Here is a 24,407-nt window from a genome sequence, read left to right on the forward strand (position 1 = left end):
CCTACCTAGAGGTAGAGAGGTTGTTTCGAATAGACCCTCGCTTTCAAGCTTTCAGCTATGCTTCAAGCCTCCAATTAACCAACATAAATCAATTACCATNATAGAGAGGTTGTTTCGACCTCGCTTTCAAGCTTTCAGCTATGCTTCAAGCCTCCAATTAACCAACATAAATCAATTACCATCAATCCCTAACTAATTGGGATGGGCTGCATAAATCATGCTCTAAAAGCTCTAAGGGAAACAAAAATTCAGAATAGCAACCACACAAACTTAAAAACAAAAACATAAAAATGCATCCAAAAGCTATTATCAAGAAGATGAAACCAGTAAATTCCCAACTAAATTAGGGTTTTTTCATTACGTCATGTTCAGTAAATTACACTAAATTCAGCAAAAAAGAGAACCTTTTTAACTCAAAATCACAAATCTTCCTCACAAATTCCATACGAACTCTTTCCTTTCCTTACCCCAATCAGAAAACCACTCGAAATTGAGGAGCATCAGACCCACTCGCCGGCATAAGCTCCCAACGGCAAGGCTCGAGCTCGTCAGAAACAGGACAATACCCGGCAAGTGTGACCTTATCAACAGAAGCAGCCACAGACCCGAACTCGAAAACGGTTATGTCGGTCGGCGGTGGGTTGGGCCTGGAAACCTCAACAGCTCCGTTCATGCCGGGAACCTCCGGCTTGTCGGAAGAGATTTGGGTTTTCGGGTCGGGTTTTTGGGTTGTTTTAGGGGTTTCATTTTTGTCGCCTTTCCACCATGACAGAATCCCCATGGCTATTCGCTGCTTACACACTGTAGTGCGGATAATCGGATTTCTTCTATATTTATATTGTGATACCCCTCGATAGTAAACTCGATATCTTTAATTTATATGATATTTTTTTATTAACGAAATAAAGATTTTGTTTTTGTTGGGTTGATCTAGTGGATTGAATTTTATTTGGTAATTTTATGATTGAGTTAATATTATTTGTTGAATTAATTCATAAATTAAATGCTTGATAATCTAATGTTCAGATCAAAGACAATATAATTTTTCGAATAAGAGTTAATATTAAATGCGACATGAGAGGTGAATAAAATTACACCTTCCAACTTTAGACACCATAATGAAAATTTCACCATTCTACAAGCTACAATTTTTGTTTAGATAATCATACTATATCATTAATGATTAAGAAATTCATACTAATCAACTAAAAGTGCTTAAATCCTGCGAACTACATTGATATTGATATGTGAGTTAAACTTAAATCTCATATTAATTAATTAAAAGCGCTTATATCCCGTGTTAATCATCTAAAGACGGGTAGATGAATGAGTCATACTTAGAAAATTTTGATTATCTCCCGCCGCTAAGCGTATCTACAAATACATTTTAATGTTTTCAAGAATTGTNGAAAGCGCTTATATCCCGTGTTAATTATCTAAAGACGGGTAGATGAATGAGTCATGCTTAGAAAATTATGTCATGTCAATTTTTAATTATTTTAAGATGTATAATTTAGTTTTTTAAACATCATTTAACGACGATTGCAATTGATAAAATTTGATAGAATTGAATACTCAAAAGTTATGTTACATAGAATGACTCTTTATAATGTCGTATAAAATGCCAATCGACAGAAGCAATTACTCATTATTTTTATTATAATCACATGACACACCACTCTTATTACGAAGAGTGTATGAAAATGCTTTTTTGTTGCTATATACTGAAATTTAAAGTAAAGACAATCACAAAGAACAAACTTAACATTGTATTTTTGTAAATCTCAAAAATTAATTCGATATGATTCGATCTGATCGGTCCAATCGACTTTTTAAAAACCATAATCACCCTTTAAATAAACCTTCTTTCTTCACTAGGATAAATAAAAATCCACATTTTCTCCTTCCCCTCCCTCAAGATCAGCAAACGACTAGATTCTCCAAACAACTGATCAAATGCTCCACCTATGAGCAACAAAATAGAAATGATATTGTCGTTAATCTATTGGAAACAACCTCTCAATCCCCACGAGGCAGAGGTAAGGTCTACGTACATCTTATCCTCCTTGAACTCCACTTATGTCACTGTCTTTTCATGGAGCATTATTTTTCATCAACTTTATGGATATTTTTGAAATACTTTTTTGATACATGAGATTTTTAAGTCCTTTTCAAACCTGTAGAATCATGAACTGAATCATTGCCCAGTCAATGTATGTGAAAACATTCATACTGGAAATAGAGGTTAATTACTTTAAAACAGAGAATTGCTAAAAGCTTCTCTACATGTTCTCGATAGAGAATTTAAAAGAGTTGGAGAAGGAATGCAGATCAATAGAGAGAGGCTAGATTGTTGTTGTAACGCACATATATAGCCAATGGAAGACCGGTGACCCTGGTTGGGGGGTCAGAGGAGGAAGAAAGGAAATTGAGAACGGATTTTACCAGCAAACACTACTAATTGTGCTTTATTAAGGGATGCAATGCCTACGTCTAAAATAAGAGGAATGCTAGGACTTTTGAGCAAAGGTTCAACATGACGGTTTCTTTCAATGTCGGAGACCATGCCAGCTTGAACACACCACAACTAATCTATGACAGCCTGCAGCAACCCACAAGCATAGTCAGGTCAACTTTCCCTAACTATGGTGGCATAGACGGCTCCACTGGGTGTCATAGTTGGGGGTCAAATGACTCAAACCTAAGGTCTTCAGGTTGTTATTCACAAAATCTCAATTACACATCAGCCCCTTAGTTACAAATTTCAGCAAGATGATCTATAGCTAGCCTAATTACGTAGCACAAGCAATTCTATCTCCTACGTTTGAACACTTGAGTTTTTCATACAGACCATTACAAAAAAAAAAAATTACCATACAAAGTACAAACAATCATTTTTACCAACTTTTGATAAAATGTCCATATATTCATTTGATAAGGAGTGACATTGCCTATGCATTCTTATTATCAAGTTAATCTTGTGTCCGGTAGATCAATAGCCAAGTTAATATATCCACTAAATAGCTCCGATCTTCCTTTTGCCTCAAAATTCTGCTGCTAGAGCTAATCAAGAAAGTTAAAGTAACACTTATTTTCTGAAGCTGAGTCACTTACTATCCTATACCGCATAATGATTGCACAGCCGACTTAATTCTAGCAAGTAGCAAGAAAAAAAATTAAAAGAGTGAAATTGTAACATTTAACAATTTGAATCATCAAAGCATTCTGATTCCAGCCATCACAAAGTGTCAAGATCAAAGATTTGACATTAAACGTCAAGAGATTATCTTTAGCGAACTGCAACTCAAAATTTGGAAGGACAATTCCATGCTTAGCATACGTCATACGCACTGTGAGCACAATCTCCACAAAGTGGAAATGCATTTATTCATATAAATCATTGTCAAGTTACAAATATCATAGAACATAACTTCAAAACTTTTTAACTGAATAACTGGTCGCCTTACAATTTCTTCCTCAACAAATCACAATGTCAATTAATGAAGTAGTGATTTCGAACAAATAAGTAAGTATTGTATATCGTAAAATATGTTACCTCAACATAGCTGAAAATTTTCCTATGAGATTTGAATTAATAACTGATCTTTATGCCTAAGCTTCAGCATTAGCAGACTTAGAGCTTCTAAAATCCTTCTTCAACTCAGCCATTCTTTTCATACAAGCTGCTTTATTCTTCCCAGGCACAGCAGCTGCTATTTTCTCCCACCTCATTGCCACTTCCTTTGGAAATGTCTTCAATGCATTAAGCAAAGCTAAATCCTCCCCACTACTCCATCCACTCTCCACCGCCTTTTTCGCCTCCACATTTTCGAAATCAGCCTCATTTCCACCCTCAGCTCTCTTATCAACTGTTTTCCTGTCCTTCAAAAACCTCTGATAGGAATCCCCATCACTCATTTTCTTCTCACCCAATTCTTTAGATTTCTTAATCACACTTTCCACTTTGTATCTCCCGTTAAATCCATCTGCTATCGCCTCCCACCGCCCCGGTTTCCCCACTGGATGCTTCCCCATCATCTTCCTCAACAACTCCTCATCCCCTTCATTCCACACACCATCCCCCACTTTTTTCTCCAGATTCGCAACCGACCCATTACTATTCTTCGAATTTGCCACCGACCCATTAGTTTTCTCCGGTTTTAGATCATAATTGGTAGCTAACACAGGCTCAAAGTCAACATTTTTCTTGGTGGGTCTGTTAGATCTTCTGTTTGATTTTTTCGTATCTGGTTCGGTATCAGAAAGATCATCTTTAGGCGGGTCTTGAATGGGTTCTCCGAGTCCGACCCGGATATCACCACCTGTGACAGAAGAAGGAGCAAAAGGTCCGACAAGGAGGGAAAGAGAGATCCATAAGAAGATGGATCCGAAGGGTTCAAAAGAGAAATAGAGGATCGAAAGAGCGAAGAAAAGAACAGCAAGAGAGATGGAGATGATGATTCCGGGTCGGTATAGAGAACGGGTTTGGGTTTCCGGATCGGAATTGGATTGCTGCAATGGCTTTGATTGGAAGAGAAATCTGGGTTTGGCGTCTTCATCTAAGAACTCCATTGACAAACAAAGGTCAGTCCCCTGATGTTTACTTTTTTCTTATTTTACAAAACATATACTATGTGTAAAATTGAGAAAAATGCAAAAAATGATCCTTTATGTTTGTAGTAAGTTAAAAGTGATCCTTTAATAGACCGAAGAAGTATCGGGAGATAGGGAAGAGTGATTGCTCAAGACATGATACATTTTCAACTTATCGAGAATGTGATCGTAGATAACAAGTGACGAAGGTTGCGTGTTAGGGCAGAAGGTCAGTAGATATAACATAGGATTTTTCTTATTTTTTCTAGTGTTACTGTCATTGTACTAGTTTTATTATTGTAGTAGTTCTTATTTTTCATACCTATCATTATTTGTTGTTAATCGTGTTTCAAATATCGCACTATTTTCTTATTCTTGTTCCTTTCTTGTAGATTTTGCATTGTTTTTCTTCTTGGTTGTTATATTTTCAACATTGTTTTCTTCTTCTTTGTACTTGAATTTGTTGTTATTGAATCGGAGATCTTTTGAAAATAGTCTATCTACCTCGACAAGGTAATGATATGATTCGTCTATATTCTACCATCTTCGAATCGTGCTTATGGAATTTTATGCTAAGGAAACCTTTTCAATACATGAGAAGCGCAGTGTCTGCAAAAATGTTGTTCGACTATGACATGGAGCTTTTTGAACAGACACATCACTGGATTAGCCAGAACCAAAACGAGTACTGAGTACATATGTCGCCTGCTATTCAAGTAACTCTCTGGACTCAGAATCTCACTGAAACGACGACGGAAATACCTTTTTATTGTTGTCAAATTTATCAACGTGAGTGTTTTTATTTTTATTAACATATAATAAACTCTAGTATACATCGCAATGTATCATACTTTAGCAATAAGTATCATATTAAATTTAAGTACAAATTCATATGTATGTTTTAGAAGTCACCTCTTAATCTTTAAACGTACATAATTTGACTCTTATAAAAATAATTAGATAATACATCTTCCTTAATTTTGTGTTTTACTCCTAATTTCTGCTTAGGCAACAAAAATAAAAATCACAAACACCACAATTACAGCTTCGAGGGAAGCATATATTGCAGGCGCAACCCCCCAAATTAAGCAATAGCAAATTTCTGCCCCGTATCTTCTCTTTTGATGAAACATCTTCTCTTCTAACTTTTAAACTTGACACATTGGGTACTAAAACTGGTGAATTTCTAGCACTTTTAGTACTATTAAGATTGCAACAAATTGGAGAAATGATAATCAATATTAGCAAGGTAATTGCAGCATAATTAGGAGATGAAATCCCTGTTGCCATGACAAAAGTTGTGTTAATTTTAGATAGTAGTTAATCACTTAATTATAACCTCTAATGATATGATTTTTGTAGTGATTAATGTGTCCTAAGCAATGGTTTATATAGTGTAGGAGAGAGCCTTAATAATTCAAAAATAAAAAATTGAAGGGCCAAAATTGTTTTCTTGTGTTTATTTTTAACAATATAAGTATTAATCAAGGATTTAGAGCTTTAATATTTTGGAGAGTGAAGCCAAAATATAACGACAAGTAATTGATGATGAATAAATTGGCAAGCGGATCATAGCATCTTAATTATCTGCTATATATAACCCGAGGCGGATTTAGAGTATCAGTACTATTAGGTTTATTTAACATCAGTATTTTCGGTACGAAACATAAATTTATTTATAAAAAGTAAAGACTCGTAAAAGTTATAACAAAAAAATAAATATGAATCCATAAAATTTAAATCCTCAATCTGTCTTTGCCTGTCATAATCTCACTGGAATCTCCCCTATACAATTTCAATTAACATTGAATATTCTCTTTATATAATACCATCAAAAAACAAAAACAAAATTTGACTTGGTACTCATTTGCTTAGAGTAATTTGAAACATTTGTCCCATTATTTATTAGTAACTAACAACTTTTGTTTTATTTTTTTCAATGTCTCGACATTTTCTCTTATAAATATAGTGACATGCACATACATCGACTATTTTATCATTACACTAGTACACGAAAAACATAGAAATTTGAAACTATCACGTAGAAAATTACTAAAAAATTGTCAAAAAAGAAAGGGACTTTCTTTAAACGAACGAACTATAGCACGAATATATTACCAAATCAAGTTAAAAACCTTTTGGTATTTTGAGGAACAGATATACATGAAAAGATAATTTTCAATAATAATATGTCATTTGAAATTTCCAACAGAGATCACAAGTGATTGTAACACATATATTACTACTTAAATTCACAACACACTATGCCTTTGCATTTCATACATTAATAAGAAACATGTAGATATCATACGACACAGAGTTTAGCTTATATACACTTACGATATAGTTTTTCACACAATCAAATCCCCAGAAAGACGACTATTGGCCTCTAGCCGTCAATAATAATGGATTCATAACCACGACATGACTTATTGCAACAAGTTCAAGCACACGGATAGTATCTATAAGGTAAATCTCGCGCATTAGTAAAAATATTTGTGAATTACCAAGCTTTGAAGGCAATCATCCATTCAAAGTATCAAGCATTTGCACTTGTGTTTACTTGGTGGCACCTTGTTATCTTTTCCTGGTGAGAAAATAACTTTGATGGATTCAAAAACCTCATCAATAGATTTTCCAGCATCAACCTGATATGTTCAGAAACAAGGAAGAGGTTATTACTAAAATAACGGGTGGATGTGTCCTGGATTTAAACTTTACGAATTCAATCCTTGGCGTTGAACTATTGTACTTTTAAGATTTATAAGTTCACAAGTACTATGTGTGACAAATATACAATTTTAAACATATAAATTTATGCTCTGCGTTGAGTCGAAAGTATTGGGTTCAGATGAACTCGATGCTAAAATGTTGCACTCACCTCCGACTAAAATTGTTACATCTTATACTGATTCAATATCTACGTCCACCACCCTACTCAACAATAGAAGAAGATTATAGAGTAGTGATTTACCTTCCTAATTTTCCCCTTTGATTCATAGTATTCAATTGTAGGGAGAGTTGACTCCACGAAAACTTTAAATCGCTTCCTTATTGTCTCGATGTTATCATCTTCTCTTCCCTGCATAGTTACTCTGAATTAAGTAAAAGGAAGTCCTCGATGTAAGTGCTAAATCGATGTACCCTAATACTATGTTCCTCAGACTCTTCGAAAATTCTGTCAGGTGCATGTTGGATCCTCCAAAAGTAGTGCATTTTTGGAGGGTCCGACACGGGTGGGGCAGCATTTTGGAGAGCCTGAGCAACAAAGGATAAAAATACCTCATTTCTTGATAGCAAGCGCTTCTCCATTTCGTCTTGTGGACAATCTAGATAAAGGACAAACTCAGGCTCCATTTTTGTCTACAAAGAAATCCGAAATGATAGTTATTTCAAATTATACAAGCAAAATCAGGGTGCTACTGACTTACACTAGAAACAATTGAACAAAAAATTAAACTTACAAGATCCTCAAATACTTTAACATTCTCTTCATCCCGGGGGAAGCCGTCGATGAGGAATTTGTCATTATCAATTCCCTGCATGGCTTGTTGAAGAAGCCTCACTGTTACATCCGACGGAACAAGCTTTCCCTCCTTCATAATTTTCTGAATCATAGAGCTGAAATAAAGCGAACGAAAGAAATAAAGACAGCGTTGTGACATATAACATTCTTACTTAAAAGAACTGTAAGCCTACAAAGTGGATATAATCCAAGTAACGGCATAGAGGATCTCTTTGATGAAACTAATTGCATTGTATATACTCTAGGAGCATATAAGTTTACATACTAGGGTAACAACTACGAATTTATCGAGAATTAGAAATGGTTACTGAATAACGAAACATTACCCAGTTTCAGAACCAGAACTGGTTTCTTGACGTAGAATCTCGCCAACGCTAAGATGAGTGTATCCAAATTGTTGTGCTATTCTTTTGCATTGTGTTCCTTTACCACTCCCCGGACCACCTGTAACATAAAGCATCCCAATGTGAAAATAAGGAAAGGAGGAAGTTATGTTTATAAAAAATAGAGATAAAGAGAACTACAATATCACATGATATAAGCCACAAGCAAGGGAATCCATAACACTTCTATGACATATGTCCCTTGCGATCTTATTAAGTACTCCTTATGCTTAGGAATGTACGTATAATGTATTAGCTAGCATCGTATTAACGACTTACAAGCTTGATCATGCAAAGGTGTAAAGCACACTGAAGCAAGTTCAAGATAAGGTTTGGAACGAGACTTCATCTATTAAGAAGTTCTTCAAGAACTTAGTTTCGAGTTTGTTCAACCAATACACTGTTAAAAGACATTGTCTAAATAGACCACTGTTCATCATTGTCATCTCCTTTAGCTGACCAAGTGCTTGAATAAACCTTTAACACGCTTAAACGGGTCTGTCATGCATACAACTAAAATTCTGAGACACAAAACCACACTAGTCCTGCCTCTTTATTCATTATGAGTTTTTATAGCAGAATGCATATCTGTAGCCCTCAAGTTCAGTCCCCCGAAGTTTGAAATAACACAAACCTGCCTTATATTTGACTTTTATAAAACTGTAACTAAAGACTAGAATGAACCTCCATTATTTCCGAATGGAAATTCTACCCTCTCGCGATCTAAACTAAGACCATTTGATAATCATCAATGAACAATGTTTCTTGTTTCATTTTGGGCAAAACTGGATGTGAAATCCAGATGACTATACTGATCATAAGTCAATGGTGTTTACAGAAACCATAAACACACTCAACTTTTATATTCAGCTTTCATTTTAACATTTAACAGATGAAAGCTATAAGAACAAAAAGGTAAAGAGAAAACACAGCAAAATGTGGTTCTTTTCCTTTTTTTACGCTGGTGGTCGGATATGCAAGGCATGGAAGCCGCAGAAATGGTATGTCACTTCCAATTTTTACCACCTTCCACCGTGACCAAATAAGATATTATGTATAAACACCAGTTAAAACTAGATGCATTTTTCATGATAAAACAGGAACACAAGATGCAGTTTTAATTTCATCTAAAGAGATAACTGCAGTAGATGTAATTACAACAGGTTGTGCAAGTAAAAGAATTACGGAAGTCCCAACCTATAACAAAAACAATCTTGACCTTCTTCTGCTTTGCGGAGCCTGTATCACCTTCCTGCAAAAACGAGATACCGATCAAATGATCAAATCAGTATTAAATGGTTTAATTCAAAAAAATAAGAAAACTACCAGCTCGAGACAATATTAGCTTAATTGGCAAGACTCATAAATGACTATCACATTAACAATAGAATGATGTCTATGTTATACAAAGCCAGGACTATTACTCAACAAACTTTGAATATCTGAGCTGGAAAAGTTCGTGTTGAACGAGACTACGAACCAGGACATGCCTTACCGTGAAGAGTTCATGTGCACTCAGCAGTGAGAGTGACATAGCATATGAGGAATTATCACTAGAATCTTTGTTTGTAAGATTACAAGTACGAATTGTATATTTGGACACAAGCCTCAAATGTTGTTGACTTCAGTGGTGAAACAAGTTTACGAAACATTCTCTTTATTAACCAAAAGAATTTTTCTTTTTTCAAATCTCTAATCTAAAAACAAAAGAGTATTCATTAATCTGTGTTGTACCAAATCAATTACGATGATAAACAGTACACTTCTTGATCTCAACCTTCACAAGCATATTAACCAATTACTTGAAGGACAATGAAAACAAACTTGAATAAATAAAATTAAGACGATACGGATAACTATAATAGAATCGAAATCAAAAACACCAAAAGATTCTTTCTCACCTTGTGTAAATCCATCTTGGATTGCCTGCACAAAGAATATGTTTAGTTCCTGCAGCTACCTTGTTCACAAATAGAAAAACAAAAATGAAATTGTTAACTTCCTGCTAGAAAATTTTAAAACAACAGTACTATAACCAATTAACTTTAGCCCAAACCTTGATATGTCCGTCTGTCTCAAATTATCTGTCAACTTATATGTTATGATTGTTAAAAACATTCTGCCTCAAATTATTTATCATTTTAGAAGTTCATTATTTCCTTCATTTTATTCTCAATAGTAATTATTCTTGAAAACTACAAGCACCTCATTTGAGTTGTAGAACTTTGACTAATAAGGTGTTTGTAGTTTTCAAGAATAATTACTATTGAGAACAAAATGGGGAAATTGTTAGTTGTCTTAAACTTCTATTAATGTTTTAAAAATAAAGAATGGATAAAATAGTCAAAAACCAATTCTAATCATTGTTTCCTTCATACTCCTTCAACTCCCTCCGTCCCGTTATTGTTTGTCATGATTTCTATTTTTAAAGTCAAACTATAAAAACATCAAATTAACATCCACTTCAAATTGCAATTTACAGTATTTTTCATATAGTTTTAGAATATCTAATTATTTTGTTTAATATATCAAATTAATGTGATCTAATTTAATTTTGAAAATTAGTCAAACTGACTTTCGAAAAGCGCAACATGACAAATAATATCGGACGAAAGGAATATTGATTTGCCTTGTTTTTTCTTTCTATAATCCCAGTATTCATAAACTCAAAATTCTAGCTCCAACTCTACCTGAATTCACCAACAATTCTTAAAAGATAAAAACTTCATACAGAATACAGATCATATCAATTGCTCAATCATCATACAACAAAATTTCCCCTTTTTTCAACTCCCATCAAAATTTCCAAGAACTATACCTTTACAAAACAACAAAGTTCACAACTTTGTATACAAAAAATTAAAAAAAAAATGTTTGAGTGAGAAAGGAAAATACCTGACTTGCATAATATTGCAAATTTGTTTAGAAAGTTGCAGAAGTAGAACAGAACATATATATATACTATAATTTATTTATGATAATAAAGAAAGACCAGAGAGAATGGGAATATAATTCTCAGTTTCTGATGTTACAAGTGTCACTTTTGTGGATTTGGTCTCTTTGATTCCAATGGGAAAAAAAAGGAACTTCTTTTATTTGGTTGTCGAAGAAAATCAATTCGTTTTGGGTGGAGAATATGGAAAAGTTCTAGTGTAAATAGCTTAGCTGTGACTTTACTATATAACAAAAAAAATAAATAAAAAAATAGAGCAGTCAACATGTCAGCTTCAGCTATGTGCTTATAGTAGTAAATTTATTAAGGATGAAAATAATTTAATTTTAAAATATTTAAAAAATAATTTTATTTTAATGCATAGTGATTGTAGTCATATAAATATTAGTATGAAAATCAATTTAATTTGAAAATTATAACATCTGAGAATCTGGAGCGAATTTAAGGAGAAAAAAAAAGGAAAGCATAAGGGGAGTGTAGAAAAGTAAATTTTGCCTGATAAATTTTATGTATTTGGAAGTTACACAAATAAGAATAAAAAAGGAATTTTGTAAAATATTTTTAAAGGATTGAGAAAAATAGAGAATAAGGTAAGTAAATGTGTGTGTACAAGTAATTTTTCTTTGTATATATTGCAAGAGAGTTTATGAGAGGGGAGGAGAGATGTGAATTGTACATGTATATAATTGTATATAACTATATATTATACATATATATTTGTATAAATGACAAGCGAGACTGGGAGAGGAAGGAGAGAGACGATCGAGATTGAGAGAGGAAAGAGATACGAGCGAGATTGAGAGAGGAAGGAGAGATGCGAGCGAGAGAGGGCAGAGAGTGAGAGAGAGGTGAATTGTATATGTATATAGATTAAAAAATTGTATATCATACATCTGTATTTGTATATCGTGACGGATTATACATGTACAAACATGACTAATTATACAAACTCAAAGTCAGTCACGCAATTAATATATAATGTTAGTCGTCAGTGATAATTATAGCAAATAATAACTATATTAACCGTGTAATTTTCACTTAAATGGATTCATTATTTGTGGACTTAAATATTGGGCCTTGTGGATTTCGAACCCATGAGCCTAAACCTCTTGTGGGAGACCCGAATACACCTGCAATTTCGGACCCAATTTCACGTTAAAGCATAATTTTGTTCTTCTATCGAGTTTCACATTTGGACCGAACAGCTTTTTACATCGGCGGCGAAAGCTTTGCTCCATTAGCATCTCAATCTCCGGCGAATTATCGGCGATCATATTTAAAAACTGAGTTGTAAGATCTCCTCCATCTTCCGTCCTCTCTATATTGATTCTCACCACTATGTCTTTCCCCAAAACTAAACCCTAATCCCTCTCCTAAAAATATGTCAATGGTACTGTTGTGAATGGTTTTTCAATGTTTATTGCTTTTGATTTTGATTTATCACTGTATTAATTAAGCTTCACATCCAAAATAATTGCTTTTTGGGTGATATTTACTAGTTAATTGTAGTTTAATGTGTTTGTTTTGAGCTTCAAAGTTAATGGAAACTATTTTTTTAGGTCCTAGTACCTTATTTTGAAATGAGATAATCAACTTTTGGATTGAAAACAACAAAGGAAAATTTAAAAAAGCAATCTTTTTGAATACCAAGATCATTATTTAAGGAGATGTTCACATTTTCACCATATTTTACCTGTACATAGTGTTGATGTAACTTTTCTTTTGATTTGGTTTCAATTTTTGTCAGCGTTGTTGCAATTCATATTAATTTGTAGTTTTCTGATGTGGGAGATTGAAATGTTTGTATAGAGTAATGGTCCATATTCACTGGTTTGTGCCACTAAAAATTTGTTTGTTTCTTTTGGACCTCACCCTTTCTGCTCATTTTACTGATTAACTCTTGTGTTCCTCTCAGCATAACCCGAGCATAGATGCGAGTTTGCACCTGTTTTATCATCTAGATTGACTGCTGAAACAACATGAAAGTTGCAAAGAAATTCATGTAGAATAGTGATGTGCAATCAACAATTTTAATGTTCTCTTACACTATAATAGAACTCTTTTTATTTTTTTAATATGAACAACTACCTCCATGGATCACTGCCTTGACTCTACCTTATATGCTATGGTCAGATGGGGTATATGTGGAGATGCTGACATATGTACATGTGTCCATCTATTCCCATGAGGACTTATAGTCAAGACGAAGCATGAGGTCTCTTTTTGTCCTTCCAGCATTCTGGTGCATAACATGCTATTCTCATATTAGACTAAGTATGCTTTGAAGATAGAGTTACCACTTTGGGCTCCACATATCAATTTTTACATAAACTGCTGAGCTTATAATTGATATTGTTGGAGCACAGCAGGATCTGTATTTTGAAATATCGTATATTTTGTAGATTTTTCTAATTGACTGGGGTATAGTGGTTTGACCCATAAAATTGCACATCAGCAGCGACTTTTCACAGATGGACATTACTATCTTTGTGTTTCTGTTGCTAGTAATTTTTTGATGTGGTGGTGTACTTTGTAGTTAAATTATCACGTGACTTTCTAATTTTGAACAACCAAAAACCATTATCTTTCTCCAAGAGATTAGTAGTCTCTTCAGGTTCAGATGTTATTCAGTAACATTATATCTGATGATTCCTACATGAAGATCTTAGTTGTACGTTACAATGTTTCAAGAGTTGTTCTGGGGAGATTTTGATTTTGAGGAGTCCAGTAAAGGGGAGGCCGAATCATGACGATTGTTTCCTGGTTCATGATGGCTTGACTATCTGTTTGTGCATGCATTACAGGAAAGCCTTACAGTCATCTTGCAGCTGATACTTCAAAAAAGAACATCAAGAGTTCTGCAGGAATAACACCAGTGGCTCTTGCAAGAAATGGATCCTGGTCGATATGGCCCCCATCAAGGATGGGAAAATAACAGCGTAATTGTGGTTCCTTTCTTAATCACATAATGGATGATATACAAGAAACTAGGGTCATGTGATTGTCCAAAACTTTTTCCGGCATCTCTTAAAGAACAATGAATGAAAGCCATGGGAGAGTGAGGATGTGGAATGGTTTGCCTAAACTTCCATCCATGATTTTAACTTGCTGACACAACTTATTCTCTTGAATCCACAGGCTTTGGAGGGTTATAGAGGAGTTCACGAGCCAGATTTCCGGTGAGTGTTATCATTTTTCACCAAAAGGGTAATCAAATTGCTTAATGGTAAATTTATTTCCCTGAGATTTTAAATAATATTTAACTTGTCACCTTGATAGCATGAAAACATTTAACAGAAATATTCTAAATCTATTAATGTACTTAGCTTATTATGCTGGTACTTGAATCTTCATTTCTTCCATTATTTCTTTGTCTTTTTTCCTATTTGCCTTTGCCTCATAGTTTTCTGGCAGGGCTGGTGGTTCTTTTGATGATAGGAGGTTTCTAGACGATAGATTTTCAAGGGATGGTGTTTATCCCCGGGGTGCCTATCACCGTGATATACTGGATGGAGAGCACTACCCTCATCCACCAGCAGCAGTTGGACGCTGGCCTCAGACAAGGAGGAGAAGTTATGAAGAAGTGTACCCTTTGGAGAGGGATTCCAGGAGGCATGAGAAGCCGTACGTTGATTCATATCATGAAATTCGTGAAGCTGATAAGTATCATGAGATTAACACATCCAGAGATGGTTATCACAGTTTTGACAACTACCCTGATGCTGGATTTGACAGGCCTGCTAGGTACGGGGGACGGGAGCATGATGACCCCTATGATGATTATGACTACAAACATCGTATGGCTCACCCCAACAGAGAGGATAGCCGTGAAAGAGACTATGAGTACAGTAGATATAGTTATGACTCAGACTATGAACGTGGCAGTAGGAGAGATGATAACTGGAGACGACGTGAATCCCACGAGCGTGAACGTGACAAAGAATCAAGTCGTGAGAGGGATCCGAGTCCATATAGAAGGCATGACCGTTCACGGTCACGTTCTCGAGGTCATGATGATCGGCTGAGGTCAAGATCTCCTCGAAGTCGAAGTCATAGTCGCAGCCACAGAGAGGACAGTTATGATGACGGCCGATACGATAGAAGTGAGAGACGAAGAGATCGTGATGATAAAAGATACCATGACAATTATTCTGTGGTATGTTTCCTGTTTCTTATGTTGCACTTCCCATTTGCTTTTATGTTTGGAGGGGCTCATGGCTTCTGTTATTTTAATGCAGGCTCCTTCAGCGACTGTTGTTGTCAAAGGCCTTTCACAAAAAACTACTGAAGAAGATTTGTATCAAATCCTTGTACTGTCTACTACTCTCTTGTTCTCGCTCAACTTCCCACGTTCTACTTGTCACCCACCCAATTTAGCTGTATTTGTGCTCATCAAATTTCTCCCATGGCTATGTTTTTTTTAGGCTGAGTGGGGTCCCTTACGCCATGTTCGTGTGATCAAAGAGCGAAATTCTGGAATTTCTCGTGGATTTGCTTTTATTGATTTCCCTTCGGTGGTATAAATTAATTACATGCAAATGTTGCATTTTCCGTTTTATTATAGCACATAATTGAACTTAGCCCTGTGAAATAGGATGCGGCCCAAGCAATGATGGACAAACTTGGGGATGAGGGTCTAGTTGTGGATGGTAGGAAGCTTTTTTTTGAGTACAGGTAAATATAATTTTGTTGCATTTGAGGCACTAATTAGTTATCTTCGTGATCATTGCCAGTTTATGTTTTGCGAGATTGTCTGTGATGCCAATATGTGATGCACCAATTGGTAGGGTCGATTGAGTCAATTTTTTTAATGCTTTCTTGAACCACATTTCGTTGTGATAGGACCACTCTATGTTACCTTTAGACTACTTTTTTTTTCTTTCTCAGTGCATGCATCTCTGGCATTTCCTTTCATGGTATATCTGTCATAGGCAGCCCTCCATTTTGCGTTTATTTTTTTCTATAGAATTTTGTCTCTGTTTTCTGGAGACTAGGGAAGGAAAGGGAGTAAGGGAGAACAGAAAATGTTTCTCTTCCTTTGTGAAAGTAAGAGAAAGTAAAGACGAGCATGATATATCCACTGGGCCCCGTTCAACTTCTCCTGAATTTTTCTTTATACTTATTCACTGACCAATCAGGACTGTAATTAATATTTCTTCAATTTTTTTTTAAACTGGTAAATGTGTTAATATTTCTGCAACTTAGCTTCCTCTGTAATTTTCATCTTTTATTTTCTGCAATTTCTGTTTTTGTAGTAGTAGAGGTACCATGTATTGCGCCAGTTTTTGATTTTACTATTGGCATTTCTGCTTATAATATGAATAAATGGCACTCCAAAGTTTTAACTGACTGAACTTTTCTTTGTTGCTTGGCAGTAGCAAGCCAACTGGAGGCCCCGGTGGGCCCGGTGGTCTAGACAATGCTTCAAGATCTAACCATGGTCACCACCGGAGCATGACTGTTCCATCCGATTGGATGTGTACCATCTGTGGATGTGTGAATTTTGCACGGCGGACATCTTGCTTTCAGGTTCTTATTTGTTACCCTATATTTATAGTAATGTACCTTGCTATTTGATAATCTATGTTGATAAAAGCCCTTCATTACCTTCAAGTTCTATTTTATAAGGGGAAGAAGATAAGTTATTATTTATGAAACAAGTAAAACTTGAGTTTTGTAACTTGCTTCGACTTTGGTTGAATTCACAATTATCCAAGACACACACACGATTCAGCACTCGGACTCAAAGGACTCTCAAAGAGTAATAGAATAAGTTGGTTACTTTTCATCTTCATTATTTCGTTCTTTGGTAGTGTTGTTCTTATTTTAATCTACACCAATCAGACAGTTTTTTATCTGCAGTTCGAGGAATATCCTGTCTGGTTTGTTTGAGATACATAATATCGTTCTAATGCACACAAATTTCTCCATGACCTGATCTTGTGATTGCCACGAGTGATCCTTTTTCCCCCTCTTTGGAACAGTGTAATGAGCCAAGAACAGATGATGCTCCTCCAGCAGACATGGCATCATCCAACTCTAGCTCTCTAGGGAGGAGAGGCGAAGCAGGTAACTTATATATGCTAGGTTCAGCTTTTATCTATGGTTTATTTGGAACATCCAAGTATGGAATAGATTGGACCCGACTTGGTTATAAGTAATTTATATCCAGCATAAACTAATCTGCTTTTGGTCCTTTTTCTTAAAATGTAAAAGTCACATAGGATTTCAACTAATCTTGGTTTGGCATGTTATTACTTATTTGGATTTTATATTATTACCACCTTTATACCTGTTTCTCTTCCCATTTCTCTTTTTTCAAAAAAAAAAAAAATATGTAGGGAAGAGAAAAATTGGGAAGAGAAATATGTATAAAGGTGTTAGTACATTTGGGTAAGGAGAACCAAAATATGGTTTCAGTACTACAAACTTTTAGGCCTTATTCTTTGGACCAAATCCGACTTATGGCCATTGTGGGGTAATTTTTTGATTTCGGAAATAACGACCAGGTTCTTGCCAAACTAGGATAAAATAGAACTGGGGTTGCTTTTCCCTCTTAATTCAGATCCCCAATTCCCAAATGGGGAGCTTAATTAGCACATTTGGAGTGATTATAATTTGATACATTGTCAGGTCCCACACATGTCTTGGTTGTCCGTGGATTAGATGAAAATGCAGACGAGGAGATGCTTCGTTATGAATTTTCCAAACATGCTCCTATTAAGGTGAATTTTTTCCTGCCATCTTTGCTGTTCATGTGTGTTCGTATCTCCCTATTGAGCTGTCTAACAACTTTAATTTGTGCAGGATCTTCGTCTTGTCAGAGACAAGTTCACTCACGTGTCAAGGGGATTTGCTTTTGTGCACTTCTATTCGGTGCGTGTAGTTTTGGTTGTTATTGAAGCAATTAAAGATTCATCTATGGAACAAAATATCACTAGGAGTGGGCATTCTTCTTTTTGGTCGATGAATATCTATTTTGAGAAGTTCAAGTGAAGTACTTTTTGTGTAGATCATGTTGGTGATTAGGAAGATAAATGCCAATTTTTTTGGGAGAATACAAATTACTGGCTAAACTTGTTATGTCCCTTGTCCCGGAAAATCACTTAAACACCTAAAAGCGATACTAAGACCCCAATAAAATGACTCAAGTAGATTCAGTCCGGGCCGAGCTTTGTGCACATACATGAACAGACACATGTCACTTGTATTTTTTGTTTTTTCAGTTTTCTCCTTTTTCTTGTAACCCCCTCCTTCCCCTGCCTCTATGTCATTTCTTCATTTATACAAATCCCACATCACTCATCCAAGCTTCCTTTTTCCCCCTGTTCTGTCTATTTTCCATCTAAACCAACCCAAACCCATCCACCTACCACCGTTACTTCCTTTTTTTCTGTCACTTTTCACTGTGATTACCTTTCCTCCTTTAAGAGCTTCCGTATGTGTCTCATGTATTCTCCATTGAATACGCTGGGTAAAATGATCCATAATTTTTTTTCCCTCCCTTTCTAAGGCTAAGGCGTTGTCAACCGGGTCATCTCTTTTTTCTATTATTTTAAGAGGAAGTTGGGTGTGTGATGACCACAAAAAGAGTTCTGAAATGCTAAGCGAACAGCAAATACAAAAATGATCGAAAATCCAGTCATGCCACCAGCTCTTAGTCGATATTTGCCGCTCCTCTATTGGTGATAATCTTTCATATGCGAGATTGACAGAACATTTAATGATGTAGGGAATTGCGCATAATCTGATTCTGATGAATGACAAACTCTCATCAGTAGTGTTTTGTAATGAAGTATCATGGTGGACAAAACTGTATGCTTCTGATGAGAAAATAACAGTACAAAGCATAAGCAAGACCATGGGAAACTCTATCTTGATATTTAATTATAGAGGGTAAGCAAAACATGGCAAGAGAGAAGAGACAAGCAGCTCCTTGTACTTTTATTTTGTTTCTCTTTTAAGCGTCTCTGAAGTGTTCCTAAGATGGTAGTGGACTTCTTATGTTAAGACTTTTGAAAAGTCTTGAATACAACTTATGTAGTGAAACTAGTAAGAATTGGCGGTTGCTTGGACTGGTATTTTTGTGGAAAAATAGGAGCTCATTGATGGGTATGTTGGACAGGTGGTTAGTGTGAGAGAATAGCGTGATTGGGGGTAGAAGAAAGAACAGTAAAATACATAAAAACACTTAATGTTGCACGTGCATGTGAGGAAAAAGAAAAATACGCATTGGCCGAAAAAGTTCTTCTAACCTGTCTAAAATGTTCTTCACGAATATAAGAGGAGGTGAGTGCTTAGGGGGTGGTTGTAGTATCATTTTGAACAAGACGAGCAAGGGGAACAAAGTTTAGGTGTGGAAGTGGTTTCTTGGGCTAAATTTAGGGAGTTATTACGTATTTTCCCAATTTTTTCCGTATTTTTTTGTGTGCAAGGTTTTCATTCACAAAAGGGAACAACCTACTAGGTTATTTCATGTTTCTCATCATGTTGTATCTTGTGATTGTCATGTATTGTCATGTATAATGTCTTGCTATTTTCTGCATTGCTTAGAGGGCAGAGGCTTGCGGTATTAGGATATTTAGTCTTTCTTTGTCAATGAGCAAATTTGATGAAGTGGGTACTAGGAACTTTACTCCTTTGCTGGGGTAAAGAATATTTATCTTAATTGTGCTATTTTCATGTGATTCAGGTGGAGGAAGCTTCTAAAGCTCTTGAAGCAACAAATGGGACAACTTTAGAGAAGAATGGGCAGCTTCTTAGAGTTGCGTATGCAAAAAGTATCCTAGGACCAGGATCTGGTACTTCTCAGGCTAGCAGCCTTGCTGCTGCTGCTATTGAAGCAGCAACTTTTTCTCAACAGGTTTTCTTCCCCTTCAACTTGGCGATAGCGTTGTTCTTTGTAATAATCCTGAGAGCAGGTTCTCGTAGATACCTTTGTGGGATGGAGATAATGTTTTTCTTTATAATGGTTAGATGGATAAAATCTTGATCAAGTTATTTGAGTTTGAATGGGTGAATGCATTTTATATATACTTCTTCGTAGCGCAAGCTGATTAAATCACATCTAATGCAACTGATCAGAGTTAATCATTCAAATAAATTAAGATATTGCACCATTTCCCAAATTTCTAAGCTTCGTTCATCCATTGCTCAAATGCATTGTATTTGTGTTTTTGGTACTTTCTCCATGTCAGTAAATTTACTGTTCTTCTACTTAATTTCGTTCATTAAGATAATGGGCTGTGCTTCCTCCTTGGTGTGGGTGGGATATTGTTTGGAATAGATGGAAGTAAAATCTGCCTACTCTTGTTTTATCCATGGATACAACGGTTTCTGTTTTTAGTTTGTTCTCTTTATCAGCAAGGCGGGGGTGAGACAGGGAACTGTTGCTACAAAGAAAGAGCTTTGAGTGTCCTAGGCGTTGTTTAGTATGCAGCTTCGGTTTACATTGGTTGGATGTAGACAGCTGGTCATCTTTCAATATTGGACTGTAAAATGTTGATGCTTTAATTGATGCATGTGGCACATTTATAATTGACCGAGACATGAAGGTCAAGTGACATGTATATCTAATTATTTCTCCTCCATGCTTTTAGTATGATGCTGTTGGATGGGCACCAAAAGAGTATAATCCTGATGATAAACTGTCCACTGGTGGACAAGAACACAGTGGAGAAGTTGCTGGTCAAAATTCTGCTCCACAATCAGGATTTGTCTGGGATGAAGCCTCTGGCTATTATTATGATGCGACTTCTGGTTTCTATTATGATGGAAATACAGGTTTATTTTCATTTTATGCTAAAGCATTATCCACTTTGTATTGTATGTAGACCGGGTCTGGTTAAGCACACTTCACTAGCGTATGATATTTAACTAAAACGAAATGGTACAAATTTCACTTTTTGTGCCTGTTGGGTGCCATGGGCTTCTATCACAGTCTAAGTGATATTCCACAGGTCCATTTAGTAGATAAAATGCAGATCTCGATGTCCATCAAGTCGACTTCCGAGAATGTAAAAAGTTGGTTTTCACGCACCTAAATTCAACTAATTTTTAGAGTAAAATTCATGTCCTCAATTTCAACTCTGAAATACTCTTTTTCAACTTCAACTTAAAATGCACTCCTTTTTTTTCCAACTTCAACTAAATATTGTTGAAACACATTGTTTATTGAGCCAATTTTTATATGATGTATTGCTGCAATTATATTTATAATATTCGGAGCTATCTTTCTATTTCTGCTTCATCTTTCATTGATTCTCGCTATTCTCAAGTCAGAATATGTCTTGGGGGCTCAATTATATATTAAGATAAACCATCTTATTTAGTTACAGGTGTAGGTAAAAGATGACACTATCACAATTACTGTTGTTATGCAGGGTTGTATTATGACGGTAACAATGGAATCTGGTATACTTATGATCAGAAGACTCAGCAATATTTACCCTGCACGAATCAGAATGAAAACAAACCAGCAGCAGGACAAACTGAAACTGCCAAGTCATCTGATGGCTCAAATACTAAGAAAGTCATTATATCTGCACCAGCTTCCACAATTGCTGGTGAGAAGGCTGCCTCACTGCCGGATGCTATTCAGGCTGCTGCCTCTGCAGCAATAGCTGCTGAAAAGAAAGAGAAGGAGAAGGCAAAAGAGATAAAACTTGCATCAAAAAGCAGCATCCTTGCGAATAAGAAGAAAATGAGTAATGTATTGTCAATGTGGAAGCAAAGAAGTCACGAAGGTCAAGCCCCCCGTGTGGCTCTTGAAGACAGCCAGACAGTGGGTGAAGACAGATCTAACTCAGTAGGTTCAGTTGTAAAGACTAAGTTAAAAGCTGAACCCTTGACAACTAGAGAGAATCCTACTGCCTGTTCAGGACTTGTAGGAAGCTCAACTTTTCAATCTGTGAGTTCCGAGACTCAGGATAGGCCTAGGTCTCTTACTAACAGCTCTGGGGGCACTCTGAAGGGCGTCATAAGAGGTTCTGGTTTAGGAGTGGTGAAATCGGGTACTCTATATACAGGATCATCTGGAAGTGCATCCACGTCACACACCATGCCACCAACCTCAGGTCCAACTTCATTAATAAATGCAGATGCCTCTGCAGCACCCTTTAGGACAGATGCATCGGCTTTGGGTTCTTATACACCCCCAGTACCAGCTGGTAGTAAAAGAAGGTTCTCAGAGATGCCATCACAGCCTCCTCCATCTATTAAGGAACAGTCTCAGTCTACAACTGCATACCGAGATCGTGCTGCTGAGCGGAGGAGCTTATATGGTTCATCTTCAGCTTTTGGAGATGATGCATCAGAACATGGAGATTCAAGTAAGATTTTATAGAACATTTTGAGCAAAAGCCACTTGTTTTGAAGTCTTCTCAGCTTTGTATCTCTTCTCTCTCCCTCTCTTCTCCTGGTTTCAAATGCATTATGGGTTTCATAAGTGTGTATCTTTGTTGGTATCATAGGATGTAATTCCGTATTCGAAAACTTTTCCGTAGACCAAGACCTTGCTTAGTTGGAAAACTTCAAACATTGAAGATTCCAACGGTGGTTGCTAAATTTGTTTGGATTTGTATTAACTTGTTAGAAAATTTGTTTTCTATTATTGCTTGGGCTTCAAGATCGGGACTCAACATTCAGAAGAGGTGTTTTTGATCCAACTCCTTTCCCCCCTGGTGTTGGAGGTGGACGTAGTGCAGAAGCGAATAGTCAGAGCTTTGAGGTTATCACGGCTGACAGGGCTATAGACGAGAGTAATGTAGGCAATCGTATGCTTCGCAACATGGGATGGCAAGAGGGCTTGGTATCATTTCTTACCCTAAAACTCTCAAAGACTTCATTTCTATATTATTATCACGGGACAATGTTGTCAATAAGCTTTTATTTCACAAGCTCAATCCCAAGCAAGTTTAGTCTGCTTGGCTTTATGGATCCTCAATGTCATGTTTCTCCATTTAAGATCATCTCACTCCAATATTATATGAAATAAAATTTACAAATGCAACAAAAAACGCTAGAAGTTCTCTACGAGCCTATATATCTCTTACAAGGCCAAGCTTATCCTAGAAAACATGCTAACATGTCTAAGAGCCTTTAGTAAACATGCTTAACATATCTAAAACTTAGCTACTTCTAATTTATTTTTGAAAAAAATCTAAAACGTGGTATTTCTTCCCTTGTGCCCTATATATAGATCCCAACTAATAAGCTTATATTGGTTTTACCAACTCTTAAAAAAGGTTATATTGATTGCATCAGTCTGGTCCTGCTGAATTTTGTTTATCATGGTGTACAATGTTTATTTCTCAATAAGATGGGGGGACGTCGCATTTTGTCTGTCCTTGTATAAGTTCGTGATTCCCCCAGGCTGTAACGTGGCAATTTGGTATTCTTTCTCGTAACGTGAAGCCTGACTGTATTTTTGGGATTTTCCTTTTGGTGTCTTTTATTGTTATGAATTCAGGGATTGGGGAAGGACGGAAGTGGTATGGTGGAGCCAGTCCAAGCTCAAAGCACTGGACATAGAGCCGGACTGGGAAGTCAGTCCAAGAAGGTGGACCCAAACCTTGAAGCACAGTCAGGTGACAGTTACAAGACTCTCATTCAAAAAAAGGCTATTGCTAGGTTCAGAGAGATGTCATAAATGGAGAAGAAACTTATAACCACCATACCAGGATCGGGACTGGAGATGGCGGTTAGAAATTGTTCTTCGTTTAGGCTAGTTAGGTATTTTGTTGATTTCTTTTTTAGTTTTCCATTGTGCCGTTAGATTCAATAACTATTCGAAAATGTGATGTATGAGACTTCATAGTTATTTCTGCATTTGCCCTGAATCCAACAGAATGTTTTTGGAGTCTGGATGTCTCACTCGTGTATCTGTTTTGCAATGTAAAAAGCTTGTCATTGCCATGTTTAGTTCGACAAGTGTTATAAGCTATTCTGATTT

The 24,407-nt window shown here is 36.0% G+C and overlaps 4 protein-coding genes across 21 annotated transcripts; 1 reads left to right on the forward strand and 3 right to left on the reverse strand.

Annotated features, from left to right (window-relative positions):
• Positions 1–306: 306 nt before the first annotated feature.
• LOC107029026 lies at positions 307–852 on the reverse strand. The gene has a single exon (XM_015230312.1). It carries the CDS (start codon positions 779–781, stop codon positions 473–475), a length of 309 nt encoding a protein of 102 aa, XP_015085798.1. The 5' UTR covers positions 782–852; the 3' UTR covers positions 307–472.
• An 899-nt stretch (positions 853–1,751) lies between these two features.
• LOC107027019 (transcription factor MAMYB) lies at positions 1,752–4,656 on the reverse strand. 2 transcript variants are annotated; one of them, XM_027918786.1, is made up of 3 exons: positions 3,557–4,656; positions 2,055–2,177; positions 1,752–1,965 (listed from the first exon to the last, which is right to left on the reverse strand). In XM_027918786.1, the coding sequence occupies exon 1, from the start codon at positions 4,570–4,572 to the stop codon at positions 3,613–3,615; it is 960 nt and encodes a 319-aa protein (XP_027774587.1). In that variant the 5' UTR covers positions 4,573–4,656; the 3' UTR covers positions 1,752–1,965; positions 2,055–2,177; positions 3,557–3,612. The 2 variants fall into 2 exon arrangements, with proteins under 2 accessions (XP_027774587.1, XP_027774586.1); XM_027918785.1 differs by having other exon boundaries at positions 1,752–2,177.
• A 2,159-nt stretch (positions 4,657–6,815) lies between these two features.
• LOC107027213 (UMP-CMP kinase 3-like) lies at positions 6,816–11,671 on the reverse strand. 6 transcript variants are annotated; one of them, XM_015228395.2, is made up of 8 exons: positions 11,398–11,671; positions 10,404–10,462; positions 9,700–9,754; positions 8,446–8,563; positions 8,058–8,214; positions 7,876–7,956; positions 7,568–7,675; positions 6,816–7,241 (listed from the first exon to the last, which is right to left on the reverse strand). In XM_015228395.2, the coding sequence occupies exons 2-8, from the start codon at positions 10,416–10,418 to the stop codon at positions 7,125–7,127; spliced, it is 651 nt and encodes a 216-aa protein (XP_015083881.1). In that variant the 5' UTR covers positions 10,419–10,462; positions 11,398–11,671; the 3' UTR covers positions 6,816–7,124. The 6 variants fall into 6 exon arrangements, with proteins under 6 accessions (XP_015083881.1, XP_015083880.1, XP_015083882.1 ...); XM_015228394.2 differs by having other exon boundaries at positions 10,404–10,428; positions 11,398–11,646; XM_015228396.2 differs by having other exon boundaries at positions 10,404–10,458; positions 11,398–11,498.
• Positions 11,672–12,557: 886 nt separating this feature from the next.
• LOC107028428 (SUPPRESSOR OF ABI3-5) lies at positions 12,558–24,379 on the forward strand. Of its 12 annotated transcripts, none has more exons than XM_015229495.2 (16): positions 12,558–12,745; positions 14,260–14,394; positions 14,594–14,634; positions 14,870–15,079; positions 15,191–15,611; positions 15,694–15,765; positions 15,880–15,972; positions 16,050–16,129; positions 16,831–16,984; positions 17,440–17,524; positions 18,089–18,180; positions 18,263–18,331; positions 20,148–20,318; positions 21,055–21,238; positions 21,838–22,785; positions 23,083–24,379. In XM_015229495.2, exons 2-16 carry the CDS (start codon positions 14,347–14,349, stop codon positions 23,448–23,450), a joined length of 3,036 nt encoding a protein of 1,011 aa, XP_015084981.1. In that variant the 5' UTR covers positions 12,558–12,745; positions 14,260–14,346; the 3' UTR covers positions 23,451–24,379. The 12 variants fall into 12 exon arrangements, with proteins under 12 accessions (XP_015084981.1, XP_027774985.1, XP_027774986.1 ...); XM_027919184.1 differs by having other exon boundaries at positions 12,597–12,745; positions 14,870–15,611; positions 23,083–23,264; positions 23,925–24,379; XM_027919185.1 differs by having other exon boundaries at positions 12,597–12,745; positions 14,870–15,611; positions 16,834–16,984; positions 23,083–23,264; positions 23,925–24,379.
• The last annotated feature ends 28 nt before the right edge of the window (positions 24,380–24,407 follow it).

Source organism: Solanum pennellii, chromosome 8 (genome assembly GCF_001406875.1).
Source record: "Solanum pennellii chromosome 8, SPENNV200".
Taxonomy (NCBI): Eukaryota; Viridiplantae; Streptophyta; class Magnoliopsida; order Solanales; family Solanaceae; genus Solanum; species Solanum pennellii.

Excerpts from the sequence above, each read along its gene's own strand:
- LOC107027213 (XM_015228393.2), bottom strand. The coding sequence starts at position 10,620 with ATGTTTTTAACAATCATAACATATAAGTTGACAGATAATTTGAGACAG. Across the intron at positions 9,755-10,403 it reads CCAAGATGGATTTACACAAG|GAAGGTGATACAGGCTCCGC; the intron begins GTGAGAAAGAAT and ends TCGTTTTTGCAG. Across the intron at positions 7,242-7,567 it reads CAAAGGGGAAAATTAGGAAG|GTTGATGCTGGAAAATCTAT; the intron begins GTAAATCACTAC and ends TGAACATATCAG.
- LOC107028428 (XM_015229488.2), top strand. The coding sequence starts at position 14,347 with ATGGATCCTGGTCGATATGGCCCCCATCAAGGATGGGAAAATAACAGC. Across the intron at positions 15,973-16,049 it reads TTATTGATTTCCCTTCGGTG|GATGCGGCCCAAGCAATGAT; the intron begins GTATAAATTAAT and ends CCTGTGAAATAG. Across the intron at positions 16,130-16,830 it reads AAGCTTTTTTTTGAGTACAG|TAGCAAGCCAACTGGAGGCC; the intron begins GTAAATATAATT and ends GTTGCTTGGCAG.
- LOC107027019 (XM_027918786.1), bottom strand. The coding sequence starts at position 4,572 with ATGGAGTTCTTAGATGAAGACGCCAAACCCAGATTTCTCTTCCAATCA.
- LOC107029026 (XM_015230312.1), bottom strand. The coding sequence starts at position 781 with ATGGGGATTCTGTCATGGTGGAAAGGCGACAAAAATGAAACCCCTAAA.